The 26,207-nt window shown below is 54.0% G+C and overlaps 1 protein-coding gene across 3 annotated transcripts in view; it reads right to left on the bottom strand.

Annotated features, from left to right (window-relative positions):
- The window catches only part of SKIL (SKI like proto-oncogene), a 44,612-nt gene extending 32,429 nt beyond the window's left edge, over positions 1-12,183 (bottom strand). Inside the window, exons 1-3 of one of the 3 annotated variants that reach the window (XM_029061864.2) lie at positions 9,413-9,466; positions 8,339-8,458; positions 6,748-7,990 (exon numbers count right to left, since the gene is read on the bottom strand). In XM_029061864.2, the coding sequence (XP_028917697.1) occupies positions 6,748-7,845 (1,098 nt within the window). In that variant the 5' untranslated portion in view covers positions 7,846-7,990; positions 8,339-8,458; positions 9,413-9,466. The other 2 variants (XM_029061863.1, XM_029061862.1) reach the window with 2 other exon arrangements.
- Between the last annotated feature and the right edge of the window lie 14,024 nt (positions 12,184-26,207).

The following is a 26,207-nucleotide window of genomic DNA, read 5'->3' as shown; positions in this document are numbered from 1 at the left end:
CACCCAGCAGATGAGTGGCAGAGCCAGGATTAGAACCCCTGACCTCTTTCTCCCAGGTCAATGCTCTCCCCACCACGGTATGCTGTTACTCTAAGTGTTGGGGTAGATACAGGACAGAGAAGCAGCAAGGCCAAGAGGGTAGAGCACGGACTTAGGAGCCAGAAGGTCATGGGTTCTGATTCCGACTCCGGCACTTGTCTGCTGTGTGACCTTGGGCAAATCACTTCACTTCCCTGTGCCTCAGCTCCCTCATCTGTAAAATGGGGATTAAGACTGGGAGCCCCACGTGGGACAAGGACAGTGTCCAACCTATTTTGGATCTACTTCTGTGCTTAAAACAGGGCTTTTCACAGTAAGCACATAACAAATACCATGATTATTATTACTATTATTATTATTAAGATAATGGGGTCAGAGGCCAGTGCTAGCCTACTGCACCAGCACAAATCCCCCTCCCCCTTCTCTTCTTCTATAGGCCGTGGCTCGGGCGGTGGCCAAGGCTGGGCTAGGACCGGGGCCAGGGCGACGTGTCAGAACACACGACAGCTATCGCGATGAAGCGGTTGTGGCTTTGAGGCTCAGCGTGAAGAACGTCATCTCATGGTGCTGAGCTCAGTGTGATGTCATTTTGCACGGCTCTTCCGCACACAGTGGTTGCCGACCTCCCTCCACCTCGAAAGGTCATTTTGAGGCTAAAAAGATTGTACATCCCTGAAAAATCCCCCTGTAAAAGCCACATTTTGTACGCACAAAATATTATAAGAGTGCAAGTACAGGCTCGGGCCTGGGGAAAGTAATGTGAAAATGGAAGAGGTTTAATAACTCTTCGGACAGGAGTTCCGACCGGAACTTGGATTTCAGAGAGTTCAACGAACGTTCTCCTCACACAAAAAAACATTTAGAGGAGCCCCTGCTCGGAATCGGATTTAAGCTCCTTGCGGGCAGGGAGCGTAGCTACCAATTCTGCTGTATTACACTCTCCCAAGCGCTTAGTACAGTGCTCTAATGCTAAGTGCCACTGATTGATTGGGAAAGAGCCACCACTGGGCCGGGGTCCCGGTGGTAGGGAAGGACGGGGGCTCGTTTCCCCGGGAGAAGAGGGTGACGGAGGGACCACGATGGAGCGTGGGGCCATCATCTGCCAAGGGTCCGTTGTTACCTCTAACACGAGCCTCAATCCAGTACTTGAAGTCCTAAGCAACTCCCAACTGTTAAACGTACAACGCCGCCATGCCAGAGCGGGGACGGGATGGATTTCAAGCCCCAAAGCCAGATTTGCTTGATCACTACCAAAATCGGCCAGCGGTGGGTTGGTTACGTTTACTGAGAGTGTGCAGAGTATGCTTTTATAAACACTTAAAAATGGATCACGGGAAAGGAAAATGGTGCAAGTTAACCCACCATTGTTTTTTCAAAACAAACTTTGGGTGTGACTCTTGGGATAATCCTGCCATAAATCAGAAAGGATGGTGGTCAACTACTCGTTTTCACCATGGAGGCACTGGGTGCTGTCGTCGGGAGATCTGGCCTCTATGCAACCCTCAGGCAAGTCACTAACTTCTCTGTGCCTCCTTCGTTCGTCAAGTGGGAATAAGACACCTGCTCTCTCCCTCTCCAGCTGTGGGCCTGATCTGGAACGGCAACCTAGGCCAATCTGATTGTTTTATACCCAACCCACGCTTGACATCTAGGTTTTTTTTTTTAACGGTATTGGTTAGGCGTTTACTATGTGTCGGGCACTAAGCCCTGAGGTAGATTCGAGCTAATCTATGCACATCCCACCACTTGGGGCCCAGAAGTGTTAATCCCCATTTTACAGATGATAATTCCGTAATTATTTACTCCTTCTTGCAGGTGAAGTCCAACTCTGGCAGTTATTCCATACACAAGAGCACCCACCGGGGCCTTGATCAGATCACACGATGAAGCAACTTAACGGAAAATACTGTTCTATTTCTCTAAGATCATTTCAGAGCCCCACACCACCTCCACGGTTTCTAATGGAATGGAAATTAACAGAACGCTTGATTACTTCCCCGTGCACGCATTAATATAACCAATAACTTGCTACGAGAACGCCATTTGCTCGTTACACACCATTTCGGGACTACTAAGGAAAGATGCACCCTTTTTTCTCTGCAGTTCAGACTTTTTTCTTTTTAATTTCTCATCCAGAGCGGCACACTTCTTCTGGTGAAGCATAATTACCCTTAAGTAATAATAATGACGATGGCATTTGTTAAGCACTTACTATGTGCGAAGCACTGTTCGGTCCCGGACCCTTGCCCAAAATATCTACGAGGAAATTTTCGTGTCAGTGTGCAACAACCGTGCAGAGAGAAGAACTTCGAAATCGGTATTTTGTGACCGCCATCTCTGTCTACTAAGAAAAACAGGTGCTGCACCCAATGAGAACAATACACACCACCTGCTCTGGTGGGGCTGAAATACTAAAAGTCATTTTCAGGGTCAAAAAAAACTTCATTCTCTCCCTCAAGAGCATGGGCCTGGGAGTCAAAAGGACCTGGTTTCTAATCCTGACTCTGCCACAGGGCAGCTGTGTGATCTTGGACGAGTCACTTAACTTCTCTTGGCCTCAGTTACCTCATCTATAAAATGGGGATTAAGAGGGTGAGCCCCAAGGGGCAGAGGGGCTGTGTCCAACCTAACTGATTTGTATCTACCCCAGGGCTTGGCACCCAGTGCTTGGCACAGAGGAAGTGCTCAACACATACTACCATTATTATTCTTATTACCCTCCTTTTAATTAATTATTCTGAAGAAACTCCCACCCGGAGGCTCTTTATATCGACCGTGGCGAGAGCACACTGCCACTATATACCCATCGCTTGCTTAGTCTGAATGTTTCCTCTCATTTTAAGGTATTTAGGGCGGTTCTTACGCCTCGGAAGGCCTCCCCACCTGGCTAGACCGTGAGCTTGTCGTGGGCAGGGATTGTCACTGTTGACTGTTGTACTGCACTTTCCCAAACTCAGCCCTCCGCACACAGCAACTGCTTAATACGGCTGAATGAACGAACGATGACGGTATTTGTTAAGCGCTGACTGTGCGCCAAGCACGGTTCTAAGCGCTGATGAATCTCTACCCTTCAAAGACTCAGCAGGGCGGTGGGTGCAATCTCCACCGAAAGGACTCTCAACAATACACCGTGCTCACGGTGCGGAAAACCTGTCTGTCGGAAAACTCTGAAGTCTCTGCGGCGGAGCGTTACAGTTTAGTCTTAGGAAGCTGTTTAAGGAAACAACTGGGCAAACGTTTGTCTTCTGCTCTTTCTCTCTCCCCCGACCCCTCCCCGGCTACTTGCTCCCGAAGAGACCAAGAGCAAAAGGAAGAAAAACTGCACTAAACCTTGGCCAACAGCAGAAGGCAGTAACGCTGCACCAATTAAAAAAATAATAATAATAATAAAAAGCACTTCTTGGTTTGGAACTGCAAGTAAAACGGGGAATACTAGTTCCTTTAAATGTGTCACCAGCTCCACCTGGTAAGTTTTTGAACAGAGCATTATCATTTATGGGCCCCGTGTGGGTAAACTAATAATTCAGACTGACCAGAAATGACCCTGGCAATAACATTTAACTTGCAAGTACAAACAAGCCTCTTCTAAATAAGTATAAGAAAGTAAGAGTGAATCTCGACTCAGTACCTTACTCTGTGAGGGAAGATAGCCGTGCAAGCGATGACTCCTTTTTACAATTCATTTTTTAAGTTACATATTTCACAATTTGGGAAAATGAACAGTCAACAGTGCCGGGGTTGGCGGAAAGATCTTACTTTTTAGCAATTAATCCGTTTGCAGAATAAGGGCTTTTCTCAAAATAGGCTATCGCCATTTTAGGTTGGGGAAGGGAAAACAAGAGTGAGCGAGTATTTAGCTATTGTGATTCTCTTAAAAGTCCATCTGATCGGGTGTGTTACCGGGGAGATTAATAAATTCTGGACTTAATAATTTTACCACCAAAAGGGCGGAAAACTCAGAAGGACTTGGCACCCTACTAGTAATAGTCATAAGAATAATTACAGTATTTGTTAAGAGTTTACACTATGTGCCGAGCGCTGTTCTAAGCGCTGGGGTAGATAAGCAGATAAGTGCTGGGGTTGATAAGGTAGATAAGCTTAGAGAAGCAGCGTGGCTCAGTGGAAAGAGCCCGGGCTTGGGAGTCAGAGGTCATGGGTTCGAATGCCGGCTCTGCCGCTTGTCAGCTGTGTGACTGTGGGCAAGTCACTTCACTTCTCTGTGCCTCAGTTCCCTCCTCTGTAAAATGGGGATGAAGACTGTGAACCTCACGTGGGACATCCTGATTACCCTGTATCTACCCCAGCGCTTAGAGCAGTCCTCTGCACATAGTAAGCGCTTAACAGATACCGACATTATTATTATTATACGAGATTGTCCCACGGGGGTGCTGACGCTTTTAATCCCCATTTTACAGATGAGGCAACTGAGGCCCAGAGAATTTGAGCGGCTTTCCCAACGTCGCACAGCAGACAAGCGGGGGAGCCGGGATTAGAACCCACATCCTCTGACTCCCAAGCCCGGGGCTCTTGCCACTGAGCCACGCTGCTACTCTGCTCTGCACCCTTCGGTCGGCCGGGACTTGAGAATGATGAGGGAGGAGGTCAGGAAGGAACCTATGGCTTACACCGACAGGAAATGTGGGAGAGATCCAGGGCCTTGGAACTATTATTATTCTGGAGTCTGAGCCTACGAAGGCTTAAGGGCACGAGGGAGGGGAGGGAAGCGAAGAGGCGATCCTTCTCGTACACGGAGCCTCCCCGAAAAGAAACAAGATACAATGGTGGAGTCACCGGATGCCAGGTTGGGGCACGGCTGGGCTATCGGGAGAGATCCCAGATATCCTGCCATCGACGCCAACCCCGCTGCTCCGCTCAGCTCATTAACCCGGCGCTTCAAACCCCTCGTTTCCTCTTCCCCCACTCCCTCCTGGGTCACCCCGGCACTGGGATTTGCACCCTACATTCAACCCCACGGCACTTATGTCCATATCCCCGATTTATTTATATTGATATCTGTCTCCCCCACCTAGACTCGAAGCTCCTTGTGGGCAGGGAGCGTGTCTACCAACTCTCCCAAGCGCTTACTACAGTGCTCGGCACACAGTAAGCACTCAGTAAGTATCACTGACTGACAGATTAGGACAAGCGGAGAAAGACTAGGGTGCGTGACTTGGGCACACCCGCTTCGAAAGGAAACAGAGATCGGAGACAGAGTGAAGGAAGTTGCTCTGGCTTCTGCAGTTCCCGAGGGTGTATTGTTAGGCCGCCCCAGGAGATGCAGAGGGGAGAGCTGGGCTCCTTTCTGCAGTAAATGGATTGGCTAATTTAGTTCTTTTGTACTAAGTTAGCACAGGACTTTGAAAACGGAACGAGACGGTCAACTGAGTCAGTTAGCCCCTGCGCAACTCAAGGACGCAGCATAATTCAAGGGTCGCTCGCGCCAAGCTCCCGAAGGCGCTGGAGATTTGGCTTTTTCTTCGCCGGAGGCAAGATCGATCCATCCACCGGTCGTATTTATCGAGCGCTTACCGTGTGCAGGGCACCGTACGAAGCGCTTGGGCGAATACTCTCTAACAGCGTATAATGCACGGGGTATAGCGTAGGATACGGTGGGCACGTTCCCTGCCCCCAAGGAGCTTACAGTCTCGACGGGGAGACGTTTCTCGGCCTCTTCCTGCCAGGGCCCGTAGGGTTTGAAGTTTACTGCTCATGACCGAGGACCGCGTGCGGGAGAGGAAGGTCCCAGGACAACAGTGAGATCTCTCCCCACCGGAGAATCACCCAGGTTCTGACAGACATCCAGTTTTTACATTTATTTATAGCTCTGACTCTATCCCCGTCTAGATGGTAAGCTCTCTGTGGACGGGGGCCTGCCCACCAATTCTGTAATACTGGGCTCTCCCAAGCGCTTAGTACAGTGCTCCGCACGTAATAAATACGACTGATGGACTAAAAGCTCTCGGGTTCCCGGTTTAATACCGGCCACACGTGCCCTGGATGACCAAGGAGCGTCCAGGGTGCGCGTTTCAGCCCGGCGACCGTCAACCGGCCACGCAAATAATGGGACCTCAAGCTTCTCCCCCTTACCCGCCTCTCTCCCCCTCATCTGCTCTTGGGCTAAAAGAAACCCGAGGATCCCCTCATCCTCATCAAGGGTTCTGCCTTAGATGCGATACTCAAGAACCGTAAAGACACCAAAGAGTCTCAACACGAACTCAAGGCGGAAGGTCTGCCGTAACCCCAACGAACGGCTCTCCATTTTGAACCAACTCCATATTCCCTGCCCAAAGCCCAGATCGGTTCTCAGGCGCTCCCTTCTTCCTCCCTTTATTCATTCCCCCCAAGCCCCGACCTGGGGTCCACATCCGTGATTTATCGATATGAACGTCCGTCTCCTCCCGCTAGACTGTGAGCTCCTCGTGGGCAGGGAATGTATCTCTTATATACCGGTACAGCGTACTCTCTCAAGCATCCAGTACAGCCTCTGCCCACAGCAAGCGCTCGGCAAATTCGCCGGACTAACAACGTTGGCCAAATTCACTTCATTCACTCATTCGATAGTATTTATCGAGCGCGTACTACGGGCGGAGCACCGAACTAAGCGCTGGGAGTGTACAAATCGGCTTAATAGGGTCTCTTCCAAGAGAGACGCGTACTTCACGTCCGTCTGAAGAAACAAGTACCTGAGGGTAGACTGTTGGAACTTACTTTGTATTGCGCTCTCTTCGGGGTCTTGACGCTAAATTTCTCCTTTATTTCTTCCAGGAGATTCTTGAGTCTCTTCTCTTCCGGTGTTCCCAGGTACTTCTGATTAACATGAAGATAGCAGTGCCATTTTGCGGACTCGAAGCCCCAGTGACAAGTCCTCTTGTCCGGTGACCGGTGAGAATGCATCACGAAAGTCTGGGGTGCGAACATCCCGCAGCATTCCAGACACTGAATGCACGGCGAATCGGGATGGACGTAGAACTGGGGCGCAAACAAACCCTGGCACTTGCCCAGGCACTCGTGTTCGACCTCGAAGGCACCGCCGGTCTCCCTCAACTGGGCCAACGAGTTTTTAGAAGGCAGCGGGCTGCCGTCCGGAGGAAAAGTGCGCGGCCGTAACAGAGCGTTGCATAGTCTCTGAGCGTCGGTCAGCGTGATCAGCCCGCAGGACGGGGCGTTAAAGGGAAGGATCCCCAGGACCTTCAGGATGTGCAGCTGGTCCGAGGTGCACCTCGAACAGTAGATGTACAGTTCATCGCACACCGTATTGATCTGCTGGAGGGAAAAGTCCCGGAGCACAGAATTTAAGACTTGAGGCAAGCAGAGCCTCTTCTCTCCTCCCACCTGAAAACAAGAAATGGACTCCCCCTCCAGGACCGTCTGCGTGAGCTCCGTGGAGCTGTCCGAGGGGATGAGCAGCGGGCCGGGGAGGATCTGAGGCGACGGGAGAGGCAAGAACACAGTGGGCGACATACTCTCTTGGGAATAGCGGGCGGAAAACGCCGCCGGTCCCCCCAGTGAGCTCTGGCTGCTTAAGTGGAACTGGGCCAAGGTGTGTTTCAAACTGGGGTTGATATTTAAGGGCTCAGACGCCGAAGCACAGTTTGGTTTGGCACTCTCCCCGTCAGCCTCCACTGGCGCCTCTCCGTAGTCGTCCGGGTTTTCCTTCTTGATGGCCGGCGACCTGACGACGGCCGATTTGCCATTTACGTGGATCTCCGTCATCATTCTCTTCACTGGAGGGCTGCCATCGTCCCCTGCGCCGCTCAGTCTCCCGTTCGCCGGACCCGACGGGAAATCTGTCGACAGGCTTGCCATGGCTACGCTATTCGGTTTTAAGCGGTCGAGTCTGGGATTTGCATTTTCACCGAGCCGCGCTTTCCGAAAAGCTCAACACGAACGCACGCGGTTGACGTACGCGAGGGAAACGATTCTTCCCGCTCCTCGACGTCAGCGACGTAAGCTGTAACGAAGGACCGACTGAAATTGGACTCGAAAGGCAGTGTGAACCGCCCCGGGTGCTTAGTAGGAGAGGGAAATCCACCGGTTCCCCCAATTTGAGATGTGCCGGCTCAGTGCGATCCTATCACAATGTAATCTTGCGGGGCGGGAGCGGGGTGCGGGAGAATTTATTCTGAAGACGGGCACGTTCGCGGCCTAGAATCAAACACCGATCAACACGCTTCGAATGGGATGCGGCCAGGTGTAAGTTTCACGTCCAAGGATGGGCTGGGAAGAAAACGGACTGTATTCCTCCACGAGAGGGTCCACGCCCAACGGATGAGCAAAACGTAAAGCCCCCTTTAATTACCGGCTTCAATAAAAAGGATTCACACTCGGCATCTCCTCTTGGACTTCAGCCACCGAAATGACACCGAGAGAAAACTCAAGAGGGTTGGCTTCTCAGGCTCCAGTTCTCCCTTCAATCAATCTGAAAGAGAAAGCGGGGGCGGGGGAGAGAAAGGGAACTTGAATGCGCTCCGAGGGCAGATCTCGGTATGAAATCAGTCTCTCGATCTCCATCGACGTGGATTCGCCTCAAACGTGAACTCCCCTCACCGTCGGCTTTAAAGCGCTCCCTCGGCTCTCTCCCTCCCACCGAGCCTCACTCCTCTCCCTCGGCAACCCAGCCGGCCCACTTCACGCCCCTAACCCTAATCTACACGCTGTGCCTCTTTCCGTCTTCCATCCCTCTCCCCTACCCTCCTCCCTCCTGCCTGGGACAGACCATCACATCCCCGCCCCACCTTCAAAGCGCTACCACAGACTATCTCCTCCGGGAAGCCTCACTGTACATTCCAAGCGCTTAGTAGAGTGTTCTGCACATAGTAAGCGCTCAATAAATACTATTGAATGAACTCCCTGATTAACCCCTCAACCCTCCACCCTCTTCTCCTCCCTCCCTCCCGCGTCACCGACATCATGCTCTTAAAAGTCAGTACCCTCAAAGCCAGCTGACACCCCACCCCGCCCCCCAGGACCATTGTACCCATCCTTACTCTCGGTCGGGTCGTTTCCCCTATTTTTAATTTCTTTTAGGGTCAGCCTCCCCCCCGAGGGGCCGTAGGCTTCTTGTGGGTGGGGACTGTGTCCACCAGATCTTTCGCTCTCCCACCGAGCGCTCAATACACTGCTCCGCGCACAGAGAGCGCCGACTGATTTCACTGCGGGTGACAATATTAGCTGGGCTCAGCTAAATTATTCAACTCTAACATCAGTTCATGGGGGGGGGGGGACAAAAAAAATCTCCATTTATACCCGGGGAACTTCGGCCATTTACCTACCACACTACCACAAAAACACCCAACGGGACCCCAGTAAGGGAAGCAGCACGGCGTAGCGGACCGAGGACGGGCCTCGGAGTCGGAAGGTCGTGGGTTCTCACCGCGGCTCCGCCACTTGTCCGCTGGGCGGCCTTGGGCAGGTCACGTGACTTCTCTGGACCTCGGTTACCGCATCTGTAAAACGGGGATTAAGACGTGAGCCCCGTGCGGGACAGGGTCTGTGTCCCACCCTATTTGTTGGGGTCCACCCCGGGGCTTAGTACCGTGTCTGGCACCTAGCGAGCGCTTAACAAGTACCGCCGTTATCATAATGATGATAATAATGGTATTTGTTAGGTGCTCACTATGTGACAAACACTGTTCAAAGCACTGGGGTAGACGCCAGGCAACTAGGTTGTCCCACATGGGGTTCACGGTCTTCATCCCCATTTTCCAGATGAGGTCACCGAGGCCCAGAGAAGTGAAGCGGCTTGCCCGAGGTCACCCAGCAGACACGGGGCGGAGCCGGGATCAGAACCCACGACCTCGGACTCCCAAGCCCGGGCTCTGGCCACTAGACCGGGGCCGCTCTAGCATCCCCGGAGTCTGCTATCCTCCGGCCCAACTTTATTCCTTGCGGTAATTATTCTTCCAGACTAAAGCCGTTCCCTCCTGGAATTAAAAAAAAATCTGCATCGAGTCCTCCATCAGAATTCAGCAAGGCAGGTCCCCCCCGGTTTCGGCCTTCTCAACAGACTCCGCCGGCCCCAAGGGAAACCCAAACGCTTTGGTCTGGGCCCAACTGTGTGCGCGCGCCACTGTACTGACCTCCCCCTCGCCCCACCCACACCCAGACACACACCCACACTCACCCCCGGACACATACCCACACCCGCCCACACAAACACAGACACACACCCAGACGCACGCCCGCACAGACACACAAACACACAGAGGCCCAGACACACACCCACCCAGACACACCCAGAGACGCACACCCATCCAGGCACACTCACAGAGGCACACAGACACGCACACCCACACACACACCCCACACACGGAGACACGCTCACAGAGACACACAAACACGCGGAGACACTGACGCACAGAGACACACAGAGAAAAAGACCCCCCCCCCCCCACCTGGACATACAGTCAGAGAGACACGCAAACACACACTCACAAAGACACAGGAACACACGGAGACACAGACGCCCGCACAGAGACACACAGCCACACACACAGACCACACAGACACACACTCAGAGAGACACAGAAACACACAGAGACGCAGACACTCAGAGAGACACAGACATTCAGAGACACACACACACACACCAGAGACACACGCCCACACAGACACACACTCAAAGAGACAGAGAAACACACAGAGACGCACTCAGAGAGACACAGGCATTCAGAGAGACACAGACACACAGACACACACTCAAAGAGACACAGAAATACACACCCACAGACACACACGAAGACACACGGTCACGGAGCCACGGGAACGGAGACGCACACGCCCACGGAGACCCAGACTCACAAAGACATCCCCCCACCCAGAGACACACTCACAGAGACCCAGAGAGACGGACCCAGAGACCCAGAGAGAGACACCCGCCCACGAAGGCCCAGACCCGCAGACAGACAGGGCCCCAGACCCACACTCAGGGGGACCCCCCCCCCCCGGGGCCCCTCCTCGTCCCGGGCAGCTGAGCGTGGGCGCAGTGTGGGCGCAGCGGAGGCAAAGGCAGGGCGCGGAGGAAGACGCGGGGACAGGTCCTTCCCTTCCCTTCTCCCCTTTTTCCCCGGGAAGGGGGGGGGGGGGGTGGGAAAGAACCCCATCCCTTAGGGGGGCCCGGGGCTGAGGAGCCCTGGCCACACACCACACAAACACCCTCCCCCCCACAAATCCCCCTATACACACACCCTCCACACACACCTCCACATACCCCCTCCACACACACCCTGCACACACACTCCCCCCCCAACAAACCCCCCTATACACACACACGCCCTCCCCCCCCCACAAGCACCCACACCCCCCTCCCCCACATGCCCACCACACACCTTACACACACACACCCCATCCCCACATACCCCCCACCACACACCCTCCACACACCAACACCCCCCCCACACACACACGCACACCCACACAAACACCCATACCCACACACACACATCCCACACAAACCCCCCCCCCCCACACACCCCCACACCTCACACAAACACCCATACACACACACACCCCACACACAAACACCCACACACACACACACACAAACACCCACACACACACCCCCCCACAAACACCCATACACAAGCACACAAACACCCACACTCACACCCTTACACACGAACACACCCCCCCCAAACAAACACCCATACACACACCCCCACACCCAAACACCCACACCCCCCCGCACCCCCCCGCACAAACACACAAACCCCCCCCCCCCAACCGCCCCCGTAGCCACCCCCACCCCCACACGAAAACCCACCAACCCCCGCCCCCTCCCAGCAGAACAAGTGAGGTGACACCGAGGACGCGGACAAAAAGGGGGCCATCCCCGGGCGCCCCCCCCCCCCCCGCCCTCAAGCACAGCGCCAGGCCCAAGGTGGACACATCATTTCGGACAACGTGTGTGTATGGGGGGGGAATCCCCCCTCCCACCCTCCCTCCGTCCCCCCGTGGCGAGACCCCCCCCCCCCCCGGACGAGGCCCCCGGCGTGGGGCTGGGGGAGGCGCCCCCGACGCCTGCCGGGAAACTCCCCTCCCCCCCCGGACCCCCTCATCCTCCTCAGCCCCCACCGACCCACCGACACGCCCGGCGGCCCGCGGCGCTCGCTCCGTCTCGTCGTCCCCGTCCGCCCGCCCGTCCGTCCGTGTGTGTCCCCGTGTGTGTGTGTGTGTGTGTGTGTGTCTCCCTCCCTCCGTCCGTCTGGGTCTGACTCCGCCCGCGGCTCCCCTCCCCCCTCCCCCCACGGGCCGAGACAGACAGCGCGCGCCCGCTGACGTCACCGGGCCCCCAGACCGCCCACGTCACTGCGGAGACACACGGCTTCCCGCAGACGCCGCCGGCGGCCCGCCGGGGGAGGGAGGGGGGCGGGGGGGGGAGGGAGGGGGGGAGGGGGGGAGGGGGGGGAGGGAGGGCGGGGGGCAGCCCGGCGCCGCGCACGCGCACTCCCCTCCCTCCTGCCTCCTCCCCCCTCCCGCGCGCCGCCCGGCTGGGGAACCTATTGTGGCTCGCGCCTCCCCTCATCTCCTTCGTGGCGCGCGCGCGCGCGCCCCTCCCCCTCCCCTCTCGTCGCGGCTCGCGCTCTCTGCGCGGGCCTCTCCCCGCCCTCCCCCCCCTCGTCGCGGCTCGCGCTCTCTGCGCGCGCGCCTCTCCCCTCCCGCCCTCATCGTGGCTCGCGCTCTCTGCGCGCGCGCCTCCCCCTCCCAGCTCGTCGTGCCTGGCGCTCTCTGCGCGCGCCTCCCCCCCCCCCCCCAGCTCGTCGTGGCTGGCGCTGTCCGCGCGCGCCTTCCCCCCCCCGCCCCCCAGCGGGTTCGTGGCGCGCGCCCGTCCTGTGTGCGCGCGCGCGCCCCTCCCCCCTGTCGGCGGCGGCGCATGCGCGGTGGGGGGGGGGGGCGGCTCGGCTGGTCGCGCCCCGTCTGGGCGGCTGGCGGGCGACGCCGTCTGCGGTGCAGCCGGCGCAGACAGGATGTCCTCCCCGCCCCCGCCGCATTGAGGGGAGGGGGACCGGCCTCCCCCCCCCGGCGGAAGGGGGGAGGGGGACCGACCAGACCCCGGGGCGCCCCGGCCGCGCCGACGGCACCGCGCATGCGCGCCCGCGCCCCCCCCCCCCCCCGTGACCGCAGGGCCGGGTCACTGCGGGCCCCGGGGGGGGAGGGGCGGGCCCGCCTCGGCCGCCCCGACCGGCCCCCTGCGCCCCCGGCAGTAGCGTAGACGCCCCTTCCCCTCCCTCCCCCCGCCGCTGCAAGGGCCGGCCCGCTTCGTCCCCTCTTTTTGTCCAATTTTTTCTTTGCTGCTTTTTTTTTTTTAATTGGGCTGCCGAGTGGGGGAAGGGGCGGGAGAAGAAAGCCCGGGTCGGGAGGCGCGGAGGAAGGAGAGGCGCAGGGGCCGAGAGACGAGGGAGAGAGGCGCAGAGACGGAAAGAGAGAGATAAGCGGGCAGAGACCGAGAGAGTGGCAGAGGTAGAGAGGCAGAGAGACGCAGAGCTAGGGAGGCAGAGACCCAGAGAGAGAGAGAGAGGCAGAGAGAGGGATGCAGACACCGAGAGACAGAGAGAGAGATAGGCAGGCAGAGACTCAGAGGCCGGGGGAGTGGCAGAGATAGGGATGCAGACACCGAGAGACAGAGGGAGAGATAGGCAGGCAGAGACGGGGAGAAGGGTAGAGATAGAGATGCAGAGACAGAGGCAGAGAGACGCAGAGATAGGCAGGCAGAAGCACAGAGATAGGGAGGCAGAGACCGAGAGAGATAGGCAGAGAGACTCGGAGACCGAAGGACTGGCAGAGATAGGGAGGCAGAGACAGAGATAGGCAGGCAGAGACCGAGAGAGTGGCAGAGGAAGAGAGGCAGAGACCGAGAGACAGATGGGCAGAGAGACGCAGAGATAGGGAGGCAGAGACCGAGGGAGTGGCAGAGATTCAGAGACCGCAGGACTGGCAGAGATAGGGAGGCAGAGACAGAGAGAGAGAGAGAGAGAGAGATGGGCAGGCAGAGACTCAGAGACCGAGGGAGTGGCAGAGATAGGGAGGCAGAGACCGAGAGAGTGGCAGAGGTAGAGATGCAGAGGCCGAGAGACAGATGGGCAGAGAGACGCAGAGCTAGGGAGACATAGGCAGAGAGAGACGCAGAGATAGGGAGGCAGAGACCGAGAGAGTGGCAGAGAGAGACTCAGAGACCGAAGGACTGGCCGAGAGAGGGATGCAGACACCGAGAGAGTGGCAGAGGTAGAGATACGGAGGCCGAGAGACAGATGGGCAGAGAGACGCAGAGGTAGGGAGGTAGAGACCGAGAGATAGGCAGAGAGACTCGGAGACCGAAGGACTGGCAGAGATAGGGAGGCGGAGACAGAGATAGGCAGGCAGAGACCGAGAGGGTGGCGCCGAGAGACACTCAGAGACCGAAGGAGTGGCAGAGATCGGGATGCAGACACCGAGAGAGCAAGATAGAGGCGCAGAGATGGAGATGCAGAGACCGAGAGAGTGGCAGAGAGGGAGAGACAGCAGAGACAGGCAGGCAGAGACGCAGAGAAAGGGATCGAGAGACCGAGAGATAGGCAGACGGGGAGAGTGGCAGAGATAGGGAGGCAGAGACAGAGAGAGACTCAGAGACCGAGGGACTGGCAGAGATAGGGAAGCGGAGACCGAGAGAGAGAGAGGCAGAGAGACGCAGAGGCCGAGGGAGGGGCAGAGATGGGGAGGCAGAGATCGAGAGACAGGCAGAGACGTAGAGACCGAGAGAGATGCGCCCAGAGACAGGGTGGCAGAGACCGAGAGAGTGGAAGAGACAGAGAGACGCAAAGATGGGGATGCAGAGACCGAGAGAGGGAGAGAGAGAGGCAAAGGGAGACGGAGACACCGAGAGAGTGGCGGAGAAAGGGATGCAGACACCGAGAGACAGAGAGAGATGCAGAGACCGAGAGATAGGCAGGCAGAGACCGAGAGACAGATAGGCGGAGAAACGGCAACGGAGAGGCCGAGGCTGAGAGATAGGCAGAGAGACGAAGAGACGGAGACGCAGAGGCCGAGAGAGGGAGAGATAGGCAGAGACACAGAGACTGAGAAAGGTAGGCGGAGATCGCGGAGAGAGACAAAGAGACCGAGAGATAGGAGACAACGAGACGGAGAGATAGGCAGAGAGATCGCGGAGAGACAGACGCAGAAACAGAGAGAGATAGGCAGAGACTCAGAAACAAGGACACAGAGACTGAGAGATAGGCAGAGATCGCGGAGATAGAGATGCAGAGACAGAGCCCGAGAGGGGGAGACAGAGAACTGGAGACAGAGACAGCCGGAGAGTCCTAGAGACCTCTCCCCCGAAGGAGAGACATGACAAGGTGGGCGGGGGGTGGGTTGCCACAATGAGCCTGGCACTTGCCGAGGAGGCGATTTGTGTGGCCGAAGAGAAAAAAACAAAATAGAGATGCGAGCAATCGGTCCGGACCCTCTTTGGAGAGGATGCTAAGAACCGCCGGTTGAGCGAAGGGAGGGACATCCCCCCCCCCCCTTTTTTTTGTCGTGACTTTTCTCTTTTTATCTCCAGATTCCCCTGTCGTGTAGACCCAGGGTGAGGAGGGGCGGATTTCAGAAAGGTGACCTTCCCGGGGATGTCGGCGCCGCCTCCATTTGTCCGGCCCGTTAACGGGAAATAACCGTTGCTAGGCCTTGCTTCCGAGCACTGATTATAATCATCATCCAGGCCTTCGTTCAGTCGTATTTACTGAGTGCTTACTGTGTGCACAACACTGGACTAGGCGCTTGGAAGGTACAATTTGGCAACAGAGAGAGACAATCCCTGCCCGACGACGGGCTCACAGTCTAAACGATAATAACGATGGTATTTGTTAAGCGCTTACTATGTGCCGAGCACTGTACTAATAACAGTAACGATGGTATTATACATTCCAGTCGCTTAGTACAGCGCTCTGCACACAGTAAGCGCTCAATAGATACAATTGATTGACTGAATGGTATTTGTTAAGCGCTTACTATGTGCCAAGCACTCTGGGGAAGGTACAAGGTGATCAGGTTGTCCCACGTGGGGCTCAAAGTCTTCAGTGGCCTCGTCGTAGGTCACTGAGGCCCAGAGAAGTGAAGCGGCTTGCCCGAGGTGACACAGCAGACAAGGGGCAGAGGTGGGATTCGAACCCACGGCCTCTGACCCCCCCAAGCCCGGGCTCTCGCCACAAGGCCGTGCTGCTTCTCTGGAGGGTGACTTTGGTGTCGCCGGACCTGGGGCCGCAGCCAGCTGCCGACAGCCGGAACCGCGATTTTCCCCGAGCAGCCGGGAAAAGCCTCGATCGTCTCCCTGGGCCTCAGCTGTTCTTCTTGCCCCTTTTTCCCATCCCTCTTCTCTTGCCTCCGTAAGCGCTCAGTAAATACGATTGAATGAATGAATGCAGGCATTTGGGGGAGATCGAGATGGGCTCCTCCCACACCCCTCCCGAGTTGGGAGCGTGTCAGCGGTGTTCTTGTCGCCCGCTGTGTGCCGCTCCCACCGGGGATTTTATTCCTCTTTCCTTTTCCTCCGACTCCTCTCCAAGTTCTCTTCCTTGCCTTTCCCGTGGCCCTTCTCCTTCCATCTCTCCCCCCCGTCGCTGCTGCTGCTTTCTTTCCCTAAGGTGGGGTGGCTTTCTTTTCCCTCCCTTCCATTTTCCCTCCCTTTCACTTGCCTACTCGACATGAATAATTCTGCAGCACTTCCCATCTGTTATTACCATAGAGACAGAAGCTCTGCAAGGATAATGATGTTCCGTGCAGAGGCCAGTGGGAGAACTCAGAGCATCTGTAAGCCTTCGGGGATAGATTTTTTTTTTTCCAAGCCGCCCGAAAACACACACACCAGTCCTGGCCGGAGATGTGAAATGCGGGGGAACGGACCAACACAAGACTTGGCGTGTATTCCGCTGCTATCCGTGGGCCGACCGGGGAAATATCTGTGAAAGCTCGAGGGGTAGGAAAGGGCACAATTCCCAAACTGCGGTTGGTACTGAATTTTCCTCTCAGCGATAACCGTCCTCTTAACCGTATTCCCACCCCGGGATCTGAAAGAAGGCAGCGTAGAGCTAGATGAAACCGGAGAGGACGACCCGAAATATACGGAAGACGCTCTTCTTTCAGTACCATTTTGATAGGAATATGATCCGCCGACAAAGACAATATATTGACTGTAGTCTGACTCTTGTCCCTCTAAGCCCGGTGACGATTCGGAGATCGGGAAAAGCAAAGCTGATGATTAGGAGGAAAGAAGACATTTCGATTAATGTGGATAGAGCCCAGTTTCTGGCCAGAATTTCATTTCTCTGCTGCCTCTCAAAGGGGGCCAGGATCACGCCTACCGACTTTAATGTATCGTGTACTCTCCCAAGTGCTCTGCAAACAGTAAGCGCTCAATAAATACCAGTGATTGATCGATTTTGATGGTCATTAAAACACGGGGGAGAATGAATGACACTTTGCTCACCTCCCGCTCCTGCTGGACTCCCAGACACTAGTACTCTGCATAGTCCCCGACCTGATTCATAGACCCACCCCTCCCCACCAGCAGCGCTTAGAACAGTGCTTGGTACATGGTATGCGCTTAACAAATACCATCATCATCACTACCAGAAGCTCGGAACCGGGCGAGACTGTTCCCAGCCTGGATAGGCCCGAGTTGCTTGGGCGTGAAAGAGACTGGGCAAGGTGTGGTGAGGACCAAGCCAAAGGCCAGTGGGCCACCGTAAAACCACCTGGAGTTGCCGAGCACCTCTTGAGGCTGGGGCCAAAGCAGGTCGGGGTGGACCGAGGCCGACCGGGCCCGGTGGGGAGGCGGGGGCCGAACAGTTCCTTGTGGGCTGAGGTCAGGGCCCAACGGGTCGGGGTGGGCCGAGGCCGGGACCGAATGGGTCAGGCTGGGTCAAGGCCAGAACTGGTAATCGAATTGTACATTCCAAGTGCTTAGTACAGTGCTCTGCACATGGTAAGCGCTCAATAAATACTATCGAATGAATTGAACGGGTCGGGGTGGGCCAAGGCCAGGACTCAGCAGACCGCGGCGGGGTGAGACCGGGGCCGGACAGGCCGAGGCAGGCCAGAACCGAGCGGGTCAGGGTGGGCCGAGGCCAGGGCCGGACAGAACGTCGCGATCCAGGACCGAGCCAGAGAGGCCGGGCGGGCCGAGGCCAGGCCCAAACGGACCGCGGTGGGCCGGGGTCCGCTTCGAACTGGTTGGAGTGGGCCGAGGCCAGGGTTCAACCGGCGGCATCGGGGAAACCGAGGCAATCGGAGCGACCAGATGGGGGCAGAGAGGGAAGAAGGAATCGAAGGCCGTTAGGGAGGAGAGGGGTGGGAAGACAACGAGAGATCGGGCATAAAGAAATAAGGAAACTTGGGAGGAAGAGTGAAAGTAGAAATGGTTTCTTACTAGGAAAAGCAGGGGTAGAACACAGGTGCTTTAATCTCAGCTGTAGCAAGAAGTAGGCGGGAAGCGGGGGGTCAGAGGAGCACTAGGGTCCCGTCCCCCCCCCCCCCCCCGAGCCAGAGAAGGGCTGGGCTAGCCTCCACAGATCCCGGGGATGGGGGGAAGACGGGGACCGGGGACGGATGGGGGAGAACTGCTCTGCTCACCCTGCGGCCAGTGAGGAAGTAAACTGTGATATCTACTGTAGGTTCACTGCGATTACTAATAATCCTAATTGTGGTATTTGTTAAGCACTTACTCTGTGTCAGACACCGTACTGAGCTCTGGGGAAGAGAAGCAGCGTGGCTCAGTGGCAAGAGCCCGGGCTTGGGAGTCAGAGGTCATGGGTTCCAATCCCAGCTCTGCCCCATGTCAGCTGTGTGCCTGTGGGCAAGTCGCTTCACTTCTCTGTGCCTCAGTTCCCTCATCTTTAAAATGGGGATTAAGATTGTGAGCCTCACGTGGGACAACCTGATTACCCTGTATCTCCCCCAGTGCTTAGAACACCGCTCTGCACGTAGTAAGTGCTTAACAAATACCAACACTATTATTATTATTATTAATAAGCAAACGAGGTGGACACAGTCCATGTCCCGCATGGGGCTCCCAGCCTTAATCCCAATTCTCCAGATGAGGTAACCGAGGCACTGAGAAGTGAAGCGACTTGCCCAAAGCCACACAGCAGTCAAGTGTGGCGGAGCCGGTATTAGAACCCATGACCTTCTGACTCCCAGGCCCGTGCTCTATCCACTATCATATATATAGAATGATCCTCTATCACTATGATGATCCCTTGTATCGACCATCAAATCTCAGTCAAGTGGCAGCATTTATTGAGCACTTGCCTGGTGCAGTGTGCTAGACGCTTGGAAAGTACAGAATAATAATGTTATTTGTTAAGCGCTTACTATGTGCAGAGCACTGTTCTAAGCGCTGGGGTAGATATAGGGTCATCAGGTTGTCCCACGTGAGGCTCACAGTCTTCATCCCCATTTTACAGATGAGGGAACTGAGGCCCAGAGAAGTGAAGTGACTCGCCCACAGTCACACAGCTGACAAGTGGCGGAGCCGGGAGTCGAACCCCTGACCTCCGACCCCGAAGCCCAGGCTCTTGCCACTGAGCCACGCTGCTTCCATAAAATGACCAAATGTCACCTTCCCTGCCTGCAAGGAACTTACGTTCTCACGGGGGAGGCAGACATGAAATCGTTTACAACTAGAATGGTTTAAATAAATAATTAGGTACGGGCGTACACGCCCACACGAGTGCTAAGGAGTGGCCGAATCCATTTGCCGTTTGAGGGGATGATTTAGAGTGCCGGGAAATTAATCAGTGAAAGTCTGTGGGGAGAAGTGGGATTTTCAGAAGGATTGGAATGTCACAAGAGCCGGGGTCGACCTGATGTGAGAAGACAGGGAGTTCCAAGCCTGAGAACAACATCGGCCAGGGGATGAAGGTGGGAGAGTGGAGAGTGAGGGACACCTGAAAGCTTGGCTTGGAAAGAGCAAAAATGGAGAGTTGAGGAATAGCGGAAGAGAAGAGCAGATTAGGAAAGCCGCCTGTCTCCCCCGATTAGACAGTGAGCCCGTCCTTGGGCAGGGATTGTCTCTATCTGTTGCCGAATTGTACATTCCAGGCGCTTAGTACAGTGCTCTTGCCTATTACCCTGTTTATTTTATCATTACCCTGTTTATTTTGTTAATGAGATGTACATCACCTTGATTCTATTTATTTGCTATTGTTTTAATGAGATGTTCAGCCCCTTGATTCTATTTATTGCTACTGTTCTTGTTTTTGTCCGTCTCCCCCGATCAGACCGTAAGCCCGTCAAAGGGCAGGGACTGTATCTGTTACCGATTTGTACATGCCAAGAGCTTAGTACGGTGCTCTGCACATAGTAAGCGCTCAATAAATACTATTGAATGAATGAATGAATGCCCTGCATAGTAAGCGCTCAATAAATACTAATGACTGAATGAATGCATGAAAGGTAGGCCCAGGTGGTGAAGAGCCTTGAAGCCAAACAGGGGGATGTTTTGTTGGATGCAAATAATAATAATAATGTTGGTATTTGTTAAGTGCTCGCTATGTGCAGAGCACTGTTCTAAGCACTGAGGTAGATACAGGGTAATCAGGTTGTCCTACATGAGGCTCACAGTCTTCATCCCCATTTTACAGATGAGGTCACTGAGGCCCAGAGAAGTGCAGTGACTCGCCCACAGTCACCCAGCTGACAAGTGGCGGAGCTGGGATTTGAACCCATGACCTCTGACTCCCAAGCCTGGGCTCTTTCCACTGAGCCACCCTGCTTCCCGGGGAGGGCTTTGAGGAAAAGAAAAATGAGGACTGAACAGTGCTTTTGGAATTTGATCAGGCCTCGACCTCTAGCCGCTCCGACCTCGACCTCCAGTCTCTCCTCCTCTACTTCCAGCCTCTCCATCCTCAACCCCCAGCCGCGCCACCCTCAGCCTCCAGCTTCTCTGGCCTCGATCTCCAGCCGCTCCAGTCTTAAAAATGATTGTGTTTGTTAATAATAATAAATGATTTTGATATATGTCGAGTGCCTACTATACGCCGAGAACTGTTCTAAGCACTGGGGTAATAATAATAATGCTGGAATTTGTTAAGCGCTTACTATGTGCAAAGCACTGTTCTAAGCGCTGGGGGATACAAGGTGATCAGGTTGTCCCACGAGGGGCTCACAGTCTTCAACCCCATTTTACAGATGAGGGAACTGAGGCACAGAGAAGTGAAGTGACTTGCCCGAAGTCACACAGGTGACAAGTGGCAGAGCCAGGGAAATCAGGTATTTCCCCGTGAGGCTCACAGTCTTAATCCCCATTTTACAGATGAGGTAACTGAGGCACCGAGAAGCGAAGTGACTCGCCCAAAGTCACCCAGCTGATAGGTGGTGGAGCCAGGATTAGAATCTGTTGCCGAATTGTCCATTCCAAGCGCTTGGTACAGAGCTCTGCACATAGTAAGCGCTCAATAAATACTATTGAACGAATGAATGACCTCTGACTCCTAAGCCCGGGCTTTTTCCACTGAGCCATGCTGCTTCTCAAGCTGTTAAGTACTTACTATGTGCCAAGCACTGTTCTAAGCACTGGGGTAGATACTAGGTAGTCAGGTTGGACACAGTCCCCGTCCCCCATGGGGCTCACAGGGACCCGTGTGACCTTCTGACTCCCAGGCCCCTGCTCTATCCACTATGCCGTGCTGCTTCTCCCGGCAGCGGCCAGTGGAAAACACGTTCCTGGCCTCTCTCAGTGGGTAGGGGGCAATGGAAACCGGGGCTGAAGTAGCTGGAGGTCAAACGGCGTGTCCTAGCGCACAGAGCAAGAGACTGGGAGTCAGAAGAACCTGGGTTCTAATCCCATCCGCGCCACTTGTCTGCTGTGTGACCTCGGGCAAGTCACTTCCCTTCTCTGGGCCTCGGTTCCCTCATCTGCCAAATGGGGATTGAGACCGTGAGCCTGTAAGCCCGTCAAAGGGCAGGGACTGTCTCTATCTGTTACCGATTTCTATATTCCAAGCGCTTAGTACAGTGCTCTGCACATAGTAAGCGCTCAATAAATACTATTGAACGAATGTGGGGCAGGGACTGTGTCTAAACTGATGACCTTGTATCTACCCCAGTGCTTGGCACAGAGTAAGCTCTACACAAACACTATCATTATTATTATTATCGAAGCAGCGTGGCTCAGTGGAAAGAGTCAGAGGTCATGGGTTCGAATCCCGGCTCCGCCACTTGTCAGCTGGGTGACCGTGGGCAAGTCACTTCACTTCTCTGGGCCTTAGTGACCTCATCTGTAAAATGGGGATGAAGACTGTGAGCCTCGCGTGGGACAACCTGATGACCCCGTATCTACGCCAGCACTTAGAACAGTGCTCTGCACATAGTAAGCGCTTCACAAATCCCAACATTATTATTATGCTAGCACCAGACTCTTCTGACTGCAGTTACGGCCATCCCATGATGCTAAATTCTGGTCCCAAGTTCCAGCCATGGGAATGGAGACGGGGACAGGCCAGGGCAGGTTGGAGATAACAGCACGGCATAGTGGATAGAGCATGGACCTGGAAGTCAGAGGGTATGGGTTCTAATCCCGGCTCCGCCGCTTTGCGCTTAATACAGGCCTGCCCTGCTGTACCATCCCGGTGGCACAGACAGAGGAAAAAGCCGGCTCCGCCCGGGGCCGCCGCCTGCCAACCTCCTCTCCCCGCCCCTGGGTTCCATCGCAGGGCACACGGGGCCGGATCTTGGGGCGCCGGATAATAATGTTGGTATCTGTTAAGCGCTTACTATGTGCAGAGCACTGTTCTAAGCGCTGGGGGAGACAAAGGGGAATCAGGTTGCCCCACGTGAGGCTCCCAGTCTTAATCCCCATTTTCCAGATGAGGTCACTGAGGCACAGAGAAGTTAAGTGACTTGCCCAGAGTCACACAGCTGACAAGTGGCCGAGGCGGGATTCGAACCCATGACCTCTGACTCCAAAGCCCGTCGTCTTTCCACTGAGGATGGCTTAGCCGCTGCTCTCCCCAGCTGCCTCTCTGCTGGAGGGGGACAGGGAGACCAAGAGCTGTCCCCCTGCCCCCCACACACATTCCCAGTCCAGAGGAGACCCCCCAGACAGGAAGGAACGGCCGAGTCTGGGAAGGGACAACTGAGGCCAAGCAGCTTCCCTGAGCACAGAGAGCTGCCCTTCCACCTCCCCACTCCATCAAGCGCTTAATAAATACAACTGATCGATCGATTGATGGCTTCCACACAGGTACAGGTTGGGGGGTGTCGTAGTGACTCTGTGCGTATGTGCCAGCCACCTTGATAATGGGGTCTGATACGGGTGCCATCTTGAATGTTCCAAATGGTGGCCATTTTAGGAGGTAGGGAGCCATTATGCTTGGCACATAATAACAATGTTGGTATTTGTTAAGCGCTTACTATGTGCAGAGCACTGTTCCAAGCGCTGGGGGCACATAGTAAGCACTTTACAAACACTATTATTGTTCTTATTATTATGCTAGGGAGGCTTATGCCTTAGTACAGTGCACTGAACACAGTAAGCGCTCAATAAGTACCATTGATTGATTATGCCACTCCTCCTGAATGCCACTCTGAATAATAATTATTATTATTATAGTATGTGTTAAGTGCTCATCAAGTGCCAGGCACTGTACTGAGCGCTGGGAGGGATACAAGCAAATCGGGTTGGACATGGTCCCTGTCCCGCATAGGGCTCACACTCTTAATTCCCATTTTACAGATGAGCTAACTGAGTCACAGAGTAGCAAAGTGACTTGCCCAAGGCCACTCAGCAGGTAGGCGGCGGAGCTTCTGACTCCCAGGTCCGTGCTCTATCTGCTACGCCGTGCTGCTTCTCCGGTTAAAGAAACCATCTAATAATAATAGTAATGATAACATTTGTTAAGCGCTTACTATACTGCTTCTCCAGTTAAAGAAACCAACTAATAATAATAGGAATAATAACATTTGTTAAGCGCTTACTATGTGCTTACTATACTGCTTCTCCAGTTAAAGAAACCATCTAATGATAATAGTAATAATAACATTTGTTAAGCGCTTACTATGTGCTTACTATACTGCTTCTCCAGTTAAAGAAACCATCTAATAATAATAGTAATAATAACATTTGTTAAGCACTTACTATGTGCTTACTATACTGCTTCTCCAGTTAAAGAAACCATCTAATGATAATAGTAATAATAACATTTGTTAAGCACTTACTATGTGCTTACTATACTGCTTCTCCAGTTAAAGAAACCATCTAGTAATAATAATAATAATAACATTTGTTAAGCACTTACTATGTGCTTACTATACTGCTTCTCCAGTTAAAGAAACCATCTAATAATAATAGTAATAATAACATTTGTCAAGCACTTACTATGTGTCAGCACCGTACTAAGCCCTGGGGTAGATACAAGCGCTTAGTACAGTGCTCTTCACACAGTAAGTGCTCAATAAACACGGCCGAACGAATGAACACAAGATATTCAGCTTGGACACGGTCCCTGTCCCATCTGGGGTTCGCAGTCTAAGTAGGAGGGAATAGTATTTAATCCCCATTTTACGGATGAGGAAATCGCAGCGCGGGGGAAAGAGTAGGATTTATTCCCCATTTTATAGATGAGTAACCTGAGGCACAGAGCAGTTTAGCGACTTTGCCCACGGTCACACAGCAGGCACGTGACAGACCCAGAATTAGAACCCAGGTCCTCTGACTCCTAGGCCCGTGTTCTTTCCACTAGGCCACGGCATCTACTTCACCAACCTTCCAAAGACAGTCCGCAATTGGGTATTTTTCCCCTCCCCTCACCTCTCCGCAGCTAAACCCTCTTCTCCCCCCTTTCCCTCTCCCATCCCACCCCCTCAGCACTGTACTCGTCCGCTCGACTGTATATATCTTCATCACCTTATTTATTTTGTTTAATGAGATGTACATCACCCTGATTCTATTTATTTGCCATTGTTTTAATGAGATGTTCTTCCCCTTGACTCTATTTATTGCCATTGTTCTTGTCCGCCTTTCTCCCCCGATTAATAATAATAATAGTGTTGGTATTTGTTAAGCGCTTACTATGTGCCGAGCACTGTTCTAAGCGTTGGGGTAGACACAGGGGAATCAGGTTGTCCCACGTGGGGCTCCCAGCCTTAGACCGTGCGCCCATCATAGGGCAGGGACTGTCTCTATCTGTTGCCGATTTGTCCATTCCAAGCGCTTAGTACGGTGCTCTGCACATCGTAAGCGCTCAATAAATACTATTGAATGAATGAATATTTTAACTCTGGGGTTAAGGGGCTCTCAGTAATGAGTGAAAGAATGAAGGAACAACTATTTATGTGGCCCATTAGGTCACTCAAAGAAAATGGGAAGAGCTGGAATCTGTCTGTAGCTTCAGTCCATTAGGAACCAGTGGTATTGATTTTTGGAATTGGAGGCGTAGACATACAGGGGCCCGAAGTGCAGTGGCGTGAACAGTCGTGGCTCGCTGTAGACCGTTCACAAGTTTCCATTTAACTTTCAATTCCCTCCCTAAATCACCTTATTCCAGCTCTTTTATCTAGTGACTTAGTCATGATCTGCTCAGTGGAAAGAGCCGGGGCTTGGGAGCCACACAGGTCATGGGTTCAAATCCCAGCTCTGCCACCTGTCAGCTGTGTGACTGTGGGCAAGTCACTTAACTTCTCTGTGCCTCGGTTCCCTCATGGGAAGTAAAATGGGGGTGAAGACTGTGAGCCTCACGTGGGACAAGCTGATTACCCTGTATCTCCCCCAGCGCTTAGAACAGTGCGCTGCACATGGTAAGCGCTTAACAGATACCAACATTATTATTATCTGTTGCTAGAGAAGCGGTGTTCCCTAGTAGATAGAGCACGGGTCTGGGAGCCAGAAGGACCTGAGTTCTAATCCCAGCTCCACCCCTTGTCTGCTGTGTGACCTTGGGCCAGTCACTTCACTTTTTTGCACCTCAGTTATCTCATCTGAAAATGGAGATTAAGATTATGAGTCCCATGTGAGACGGGGACTGTGTCCAAACTGAATAGTTTGCCAGGGCTCAGAACAGTGCTTGGCACATAGTAAGCACTTAACAAATACCGTTATTATTATTATCTACCTCAGCACTTAGTACAGGCCTGGCACATAGTAAACGCTTAACAAATACTATTATAAAATTGAAAACGTCAGGCATGGTCTCCCTAAAATC

The sequence above is a fragment of the Ornithorhynchus anatinus genome, chromosome 1 (assembly GCF_004115215.2).
Source record: "Ornithorhynchus anatinus isolate Pmale09 chromosome 1, mOrnAna1.pri.v4, whole genome shotgun sequence".
NCBI classification, from domain to species: domain Eukaryota; kingdom Metazoa; phylum Chordata; class Mammalia; order Monotremata; family Ornithorhynchidae; genus Ornithorhynchus; species Ornithorhynchus anatinus.
Note: the sequence above shows the minus strand (reverse complement) of the source record. Positions and strands in the feature narration are given on the sequence as shown.